This window comes from Indicator indicator, chromosome 13 (genome assembly GCF_027791375.1).
Source record: "Indicator indicator isolate 239-I01 chromosome 13, UM_Iind_1.1, whole genome shotgun sequence".
Lineage (NCBI taxonomy): Eukaryota > Metazoa > Chordata > Aves > Piciformes > Indicatoridae > Indicator > Indicator indicator.
The window spans coordinates 25430038-25438926 of record NC_072022.1 but is presented as its reverse complement, the minus strand read 5'-3'; the positions used below and the strand labels follow the sequence as shown (position 1 = coordinate 25438926).

At 41.4% G+C, this 8889-nt stretch overlaps 1 protein-coding gene across 1 annotated transcript; it reads left to right on the top strand.

The window, feature by feature from the left end:
- Nucleotides 1-184: 184 nt before the first annotated feature.
- GPR160 (G protein-coupled receptor 160) lies at nt 185-1204 on the top strand. Its single transcript, XM_054386256.1, has one exon. It carries the CDS (start codon nt 185-187, stop codon nt 1202-1204), a length of 1020 nt encoding a protein of 339 aa, XP_054242231.1.
- Nucleotides 1205-8889: the final 7685 nt, after the last annotated feature.

Sequence of the window (8889 nt, the reverse complement as noted above, 5' to 3'; positions counted from 1 at the left end):
CTTAATTAAGGAGCCTGGAAAATTCAGAGGTAAATTTGGTAGTTGCTGTGATGGGGAATTAACTGGCAGAGGTATCCAGCAACTAATTTTCACAACCTTGTTGTTGTTTTGTTTTTTTTTTTCTTTTCAGATACGAAGCATTGTGCCCCGTGATGCTTATTTTGCTGGTTCTCACCATCAGAGGATGGCTGCCACACTGTGTGAGAACTGTTCTGGTCAGTACCACTCCAGTTATGTCCACCAACCACTTGAAATCAGCTGCATGTTGCTCCTGATTATCCTCGGAAAAGTGTTCCTCGATTTCTTCATGCTGCAAGTGAAGCAAAAAAATGTGAAAGTTAGTTTTATGGGGTACTTTTGTGTTTCACTGGCACTGCTGGATTTCACACTGCTGATGAGTATATCCTTCATTTTCTATTTTGAGGACTTTGCTCTCTGGGGTATGCGATTCACTAAGTACCACATTTGTCTCTTCACTCAAATAATCTCTCTTACCTACAGTATCGTGCACTACCCAGTGTATCTCGTGGCTGGCCTGGATTATTACATGACTGTAGCCCAAACCTCTCAGTTTCCTAGAAGAGGGCACAGGATACTTTATGTGCTGCTTGTGGTTGTTATATGGATTTCAGGGTTTTTCTGCATTCTGACCGCTCCTCCTGTCTATGGAGAACTAGAAATGCAGAACCGTTTTTCTCCTTATCAGTGTCCTCTCTATGCCAGCCTGCAGAGCTACTCGGTCTCATGTGCTGTGGTGCTGCTCGTGGGCACAGCTCTCCTGGCCTGTTGGAGGGAAGTTTTAAGCATGCTGCTGTCTGTCAGGGTCATTTCCTTCTCCAGTCAGCCTGTTCTGATGTTCTCCTACATGTCTAACAACAGCGGCACCAGCTTTAAGTGGCAGCTCCTGACCAGACTCCTCGTCTGTTTCCTGGGCACTTGGGCACCTTTTGTTCTCCTTCAAGTTATCATTTTGTTTCTTGGTGCTCAGATTCCAGCCTACATGGAGATGAACGTCCCCTGGCTGTACTTCATCAACAGCTTTCTCATTGCAGTGGCATACTGGTGCCGCTGTCAGGACGTTGAACTGACAGAGGAGACATGGGCTACAGATCCATTTGTCAGCTGGAAATTCTGCTTTATGCCGTTTAACAATGAAAACACAGAGCCAGCTGATAAGCTGGGCACAGTAGTTGTTATCTGTTAATGAGCTGCTGACTGAAAAGGCTGCAAATAAAGGAGTGCTGTGAGCAGAATCATTTATTCTGACATTCTGGGATGGTGTCCTTACAGGTAACACAAGGAAACATCTCCAGAAATGCACTCCAGGGAATACAGTCCAGCACCCACCAATACTGTCATGAATATTGACACCAGAGTGTGAGACACTGTGCACTTCCATGCTGGGTTGCAGTGGACAGCAAGCTCCTGCCAGTTCAGAGAATATAACTTGAGGGTACAAGTTTACGGCAAGAACCTTGCTTACAAAAAGCACATTTGCAGTTAAACCTTATGTTTGTGACTGGAATTTTACACTTGCTCTAAGCGGCATGATCTCAGGATTCAGAGTACAAAACGCAATAAAGTCTTCTCCAAAGCTGGAGCTGTTTTATTGCTTATGTTCCTGTGCTACCTGCTGTCAGAGGTTCACACAACTCCTGTGATATTTTTAAGCATATTTTCTTCTTTAATTGTGATTTTTTGTCACTTTAGTATCCTAAAACAGACAACAGTGTTGTTGTCTGTTTAATGAAAAATAAATTGGTTTTGTTAAAGCTACAACTACAGCAATCTAAACTTTGTTTACATCATATGAAACAGTGAAAGATGGTTGGGAGGGACCTTTGAGATCATCTACTCCAACCTCCTCACCATGGTCAGGGATGCCTCTCCCAGACTCGGCTGCTCAAGGCCTCCTCCAGCCTGGCCTGGAACACCCCCAAGGAGGAGGCATCCACAGCCTCCCTGGACAGCCGATTCCAGAGTCTCACCACCCTCATACTGAAGAACTTCCTAAGATCCAGGCTAAACCTACTCTGCCTCATCTTAAAGCCACTGTCCCTTGTCCAATAGCTGGACACCCTTATGCAAAGTCCCTCTCCAGCCTTCCCATAGGATCATTTCAGGTATTGTAACACAGCCATAAGGTCCCCCCTGATGATCTTGATTTAATTTCTGCAGAAGGGAAATAAATGATACACAACCAAAGACAAATGGAAGTAGCATTTATTTCTGAAGCACTGAACTCACAATACAAGGTTGTATCCAAATAGAAACTCTATCAGTAAATGATGCTGTGGGGTGGGGTGTGGTTAATCATTCACCCAGACCCACAGGGAACAATGATCTCGCACAAGAATACTCATTAAGAAAAAAAAAATATCTGCAGGTAACAAAAGGTGCAATTACAAGCAAGTTTAAGCAGCATAGTATAAGGTGCTTTGTTTCAGCATTTGTATGAGGAATTTATCCATGAACAGACAGATCAGAGAAAATTTCACTTCTACAGATTGTAACAAATGAGAGAATCTAGAATTCAGTCACATGCTAGTTGGCAGTAGGAAAAGTGCTCTTTAAAAAAGTGATTCACAAAGTGAAGATCATCATTTACATCGTTCACTGTGTGCTCTTCTACTGTAAAATTTAATTTGGGGGGGGGGGATAGTGTTATCACTGACATTATTATATCTCAAATTATAGACAGATTTATTTGCAGAATTTACTGCTGCTGCCTGGGCTGAAATTTCTGATGATATATTCCATCTTGTCACTCCATAATACACAGTCACATCTCAGTCATCTTAACAATACAGCAAAGCCCAGTTGCCACCGTTTTGTTACTTCATTCCTCATAGTGCTTCTTTCACCCCCAGTCTGTGGGAAATTGGAGGTTTCGGTGATGTAATCAAAAGGACAGGAGCAATTTTCAACAGTAGAAAATGGCTTGGGGGAAAAAAAAGATCTATTAAGAAGGCCATCAAAAGGACAGTAAATGATCCATAACTGCATTTTACAACTAGTGCAATAAAAGGAGGCATTGCTTGAAGCATTTGGCACCAGGAATCATTTCATCCTTTATGCTGGAAAGTGTATTTGGAGGAAGTTCTATTTCGTGTCAGAAGTAGGAAAGCGCACCCAACATTAACTTGAAAAACAACCTTGAGCAATCCCTCCCTGCTCTCTCCCATGGCAATTGCTGCTATTTGGCTCTCCAGATGCTACAGGATAAACCTCCAAACATTTTTTTGACAGGGCATTTCTTCAGGTTTTATATAAACTGGACACCCATTGAAACAGGACTGACAAAATATTTACAAAACCTAATCCCATCTAAAAAACCAGCAAATACTTCAAATCCAGGAATGTACCAGAGATTTCAGAAGATCAGGAAATAACTAAACCCTACAGACTCAGCAGGCCGGGGAAAACTCCTGATTTAAAATTCATTTACCACCAGGCAAAGGCATTACTTTCCATCTTGTGTTTTGTGTGGTTAGTCTCAGCCTTCTGATTTGTTAGCAGCTACAGAATTGGAACAGCAAGAAGGTGGGTGAGGTTGCTGACGCAGTTAATCAGCATGGTTCAGCTTCTCGACCTGTAATTAAGGTTTACACAACCCCATATATGCCAACATGGCAGACTTCACATGGCTGCTGCAGTGCTTCTAAAGCCAATTTCAGTTTGTAAAATTCTTACTTCTTACAAGGAAGTCACATGCAGCCAAAGCAAATATTGATGCTCTGATGTGACGCCACTGTATCATTATGAAATGCTCTTTGGGGAGAAGTGCCAAAGAGCATCCACCTTGAGGCTGTTGCTACACCCACTGAGTAAAAGAACAGTGGCACTACAGGGCTTCACCCAGCACCCAACTGTTGTCTGAGCTTGCTAATGACTATTTTAAAATGCATTAAGAGTGGCTGTCTTTGCAAGCCCACTTTTAACCATGACTTTTTATGGAGGGAGATACCAGTCATGAAGTGAGCTTTACCTTTATTCTTCTCCTAACGACTGAGTCTTTCCCTCTGTGCGTTTTCTTTTATCTGGTGCTTCTGGGAAGTCCAAAGGCAGAACCTTGAGTGCAGCCATATAACCATAAACCACTGCTCTGCAGAACACGATTGCAGTTTCCCTGCCAGACAGAAAGAGCAGAGAAGCTATGCTAGGAAGGTGGGAATATGTGAAAGAGTTAAGAACTACAGACAACCACTGCTGTCCATTGCTTCCATTACTTCTTATGCTGTGCCAGCAACTAATGGCCTTAGACCATTCAAATACTTGGCAGTCTTTAATTCTTAGAGGATTATTTGATATTAATGGTAAAAGTAGCTCAAGTGTTAACCCTTCATAAGACACTTCAATACTTTCTTCATATAAAAACAATCCCTTAAAAATCAGCACTGATTTCAATGAGGTATCCAATATTGTGTTGGACTCTAAATAGAAGCATTTGGCACTTGTTAATAAAACCTTTCATTCTCTACACACCTTCCCATTGCTAACACCAAGACTACTTAAAAAAGAAGCTGGGTGTGCCCAGTATCTCATTCAGTATCTCATTGTACTTTCAAACACTAGCTTTGCAATAAAGCTGCCTCAGGATGGCAACATCCCAGCTGCCATAGGCTGGCCAGGTAACAGAGGACAATGAGTCCTCTCATAGGTCGACCAGCAAAGCAGATATGCCTTATGAATCAATTACATTTGTGCTTCTAGCCTAATCCCATAATCATCAAGGATACCCTGATTTAGTTCCTATAACAATACTATAAGCTTTCCAATAACCCTATGTAACAATACAGTGCTTTTTAAGCACAATTGAAATGCTCCTTAAGTGTTCTGCAGTGCACTTCAATGATATTTATGAGCACGACTCTCTAAATGTACAATTGTGCTCAAATTCTTCCTAGATGGATAAAAACTCTTTAGAACTGTTTTTTCCTAGCTCCTGCTGTGCATGACCATGTTGGGTAATTCAGCAGGAAGCCGGAAATGTAACATTTTGGACTTGAAATCTGCTCATTGACTCCCAGAACTGTGTCTCAGAAAAGTTAGAATGGTTAGAAAAGCTAGACTATAAGTTTCCTACATACCTTCAATTACAAGTACCTCCATAACTCTGAATTTTGATTCTTCCTTCCACTTAGCTGCAGGAAATCAGCTAATGCATAGTCTTCAAGGGACTGAGCAGGTATGTGTAAATTTTACTGTAGAGGTGATCCAAACCTACACAACAAGCTCAGGAGGGGACCTGGAGTACACATGGAACTGCTGACCAGGGAGACAAGCAGGACACAAAATGCTCCAGCCAACACACAACTGATACCCAACAGGGCAAAAAGCATATTTAGAAATCTATCTGGAGAAGGAGATGGCTACTGCTCCTCCAGAGGTATGGAGATGGTAAAACCAAATCAGTCTGATTCATATGGATTAGAAACATGCAATTAGTAAATGTGTGCTTTCATACTCAGCTGATGGACAGTCTGTGCCCTGCACTCAGGGCCTAGGATATAGGCTCAGACCACACCAGGGACATCTTTTGGAAGAAGCAGACAGCATCTACCCATCAGGCACTTGTCTGTACCATAATTGCCATCTCTTTTTTAAATGTCACCCTCTGCAAAGCCATCCAGTGGATGTAACCACACAGAACCAATAGGGTCTAAATAATTGCTCACACCTAAAGGCAAATTCCTTTAAAATGAAGTTAATTTAGGCTTACCCTAAATGAACTAAGCATTAAATAATTTTAAATCCTTCTCCTCACAATACTCCCTGTCTGAAACTACAGCTCACTATGCAAGCGTGACTTAAAAATCCACTATGAGCAATTATTAACATCTTACATTAAAATTAAACAGCTCTGCTTATAAGCTGTTCTATTCAGCAGTCAAATAAGATGCTTTAAAATGTTAGTTCCTCTCCATCTCAAAACCACTTCAGATGAATGAAAAAAAAAGTATCCCAGATTGAGTCTTCTGCAGAGTAATTATGTGCAGCCAAGACAACAGATGACTTAAGTCTGGTCAATGAGCGACAATTACGTATCAAAATATTTGCTAACAGAACGTCCCTGTGCAATACTAGTATGCATGAAAACAGCCCTGCAACCTTTTACACACACTCTTAATTTTAATATGAGGAGTCTCAATACAATCTGCTTCTGAAGCAGACTTCAGTTGCACTTGGAGATTTTCCAGCCTGCCTTCAGGTACAGGTGTGATTTTTTTTTTTTTGTTAACTGATTTTAATGACAACTACACTGGCAAACAGTCCCACACATGTGCATTTCTGTCTGTATAGGTTAGTATAGCTGTGTCTACTTTTAAGTTCCTGCTGAACGCACACAGCCCACATTCTTGGTTGCTGCATTCATGAACACTGAAAGCATAACTCACTATCTGTGGCTCTCCCCAAACCACAGAAAACGCAGCATACCAGAACAGACATGCATTAATCAGGTCTGCTCGAAGCTCCCAGCATCTGTCCATGATCATGTTCTAGAGAAACACTATCTGTAGGTGGTCTCCTGAAAGCTGTGTGGAAAGCAAAATTAAAACAGCCATGGAATTCTCATGCATGTAACAACACTGTGATTAACTGCAGGTCTAAATATGATTCTTAAATCCACATTGTCAAAGATGCTTTAAGCCATTATCAAATCACATTTACAGATACCTACTTTTTACATTGCCAATGAACAGTATAATCAGAAGACAGGTTAAAAATCAGCCAGGGAAATTTTCGTATAAAAATAATAAAACTTTAAGACAAAAGCCAAAGGATAAATATCTAAGATATCTTTAGTCTTCAATTAGCTCATCAAAACAGAACGTATCCTTTAGAACCTATGTTACAGATATGCTACATGGTGTATCTTACAGAAATGCTACAAACTGGAACCTTCTGTCTCCATCATTTGAGTATCTCTCAGATGAACACTGCCAAGTGGGGAACCTACAACCAGGAAGTTTATTTTACAACAGTAACTGAAGACAGAAAACAAAAAAACCCCAACAAATTAGAAAGTGCTTAGCAACTTCCCTCCAAAATAAACCCAGACAATGAATTGTCTAAAGCCTTTGGTGCCATTTGGAGACGGGCTCTTGCCACACATTAGCACGTAACAGCAACGGGTTATCCTAACTTGGAGTTTCAGTGGTTAATAAAAAACCATTAATAACATCTGCTATTAGTGAGCTCAAACAGTTGTAATTAAAAACAACGATTCTGCTGTTGATCTCTAGAAGGCAACAGTAGAAAGTCTGGTAACAGAAATAAAGCAATAGAGTAGTTAAAGGATAAGTGAAGCACAGATTTTGCTGTAATCCAAATTTACTCTTTAAGGTCATCAGTTAAATAAAATAGTGTATTAATTGACCTTCTTTTCAGCCACTGTATGTGCACTGACTCCTTTTGATCTAGGTCAGCAGTTCTCAAACTTGAGATCAGTTCCTTTTCAGGAAAACTTTACAGTTCCCCCTATGCAATCATCTAGTCTGCATTAATTTGCATCAAGTACAAAATACCTTATTTGCACACACAGAGATTTAACTCAAATATACACAACAAGCCTATTGGCACACCTGCCTTTCTTGCCCTATGCAAGGGCTTAGAGATCTAGGTCTGTACATAATGACAGTGGATCTGCAAAAAGAGGGAACAGAAGGTACAAAATACACCCATGAACATCCCTACACAGGTGATGGGAAGCCAAAGCAGAGAAGGTGCTGCTGGCTCCAAGCCCAAGCAGCTTCTGAGAGTGTCAATAACTGGGGAAACAGATTTGTTCCACATAGTGTGCAAGAGAGGGAAGATGAGTGTGACAAAAATCCCACTGCCTGGGTCTACAGGATCCAAATCAAAATCTCCTGCCAGAGGGCCACAGCAGAGCACTTAGGGACTGATACTTCTGCCAACCTACAGTTCCAGACTCCCTCACTGCAGCCACAGCTACTCCCACACCAAGCTTGGAAGGAAACTCATCAGGCAATTCATCATGCTCCTTCCTCAGACTACCGCAAGCCCAGCTTACATTAGCCAGTGGACAAACAAAAGGTGCTTGGAAGCTTCTAGTGAGACAATGGGAATGCACTAGAGGGAAAGACAAGTTAGATGAGGTATCAAGAAAGAGAGCATCCGAGCTGTGCTTCCCTCCTCTACCTCCAGTCTTTGAAGTACACTTGTCTGAACATGAGCTACTTCTGACTGCAGTTTTCAGCCCCTCATGCTTCGGCATTTGGGAACCTGAACCCTGCGTGTTCTTACACCTTCCTAGGATCCACTCTGAACCTTCATTTGAGAACTGCTGGCCTAGTTTAAACTAGCAGCATGGGAAACTACAAACCTAACAACTTAATGCCCTCTTGGTGCATAGCAGCATATGAAAAGTAAAGTAACATGTGCTTCAGTTGCCTCTGGCAAGAGTGTCATGGCCATTGCATGTCAGTAGCCTGATAAGGAGGATTTTGATGAGACATCTACATGGTTTACAGTATTTCCAGACTTTGAAAAAACACTACAGTGGCAGAGATGAAGGTAAGCCTACACAAGGAAAACCAGCTGCCAACCTATCCCTTACAAACAATTTGCTCAAGACTAAAAGAAACTCAGAGAGCACAACTAAATGCATAGCATTTTACTGTTATTAGTGCTTCCACAGGGTCTGTGGACACTTCTGTTCAGTCCAAAAACTGCTGTATGTCAGAAAAAATATTTCAGAATACAGCAACACAATTTAAATGGTGCTTACACTGGGGTGGGGGCTGGGGTGTTATAAGATAAAGTACATGTTGGGGAATATTTAACCTATCACAGCATATTTCACTTCATGTTTTCCCATGAAATCCCACTTCAACTCAAAATATTACTCAGGCTTTACCATGAACT

Bases quoted from the DNA above. Each gene is read 5' to 3' on its own strand.
- GPR160 (XM_054386256.1), top strand. From the start codon at position 185: ATGGCTGCCACACTGTGTGAGAACTGTTCTGGTCAGTACCACTCCAGT.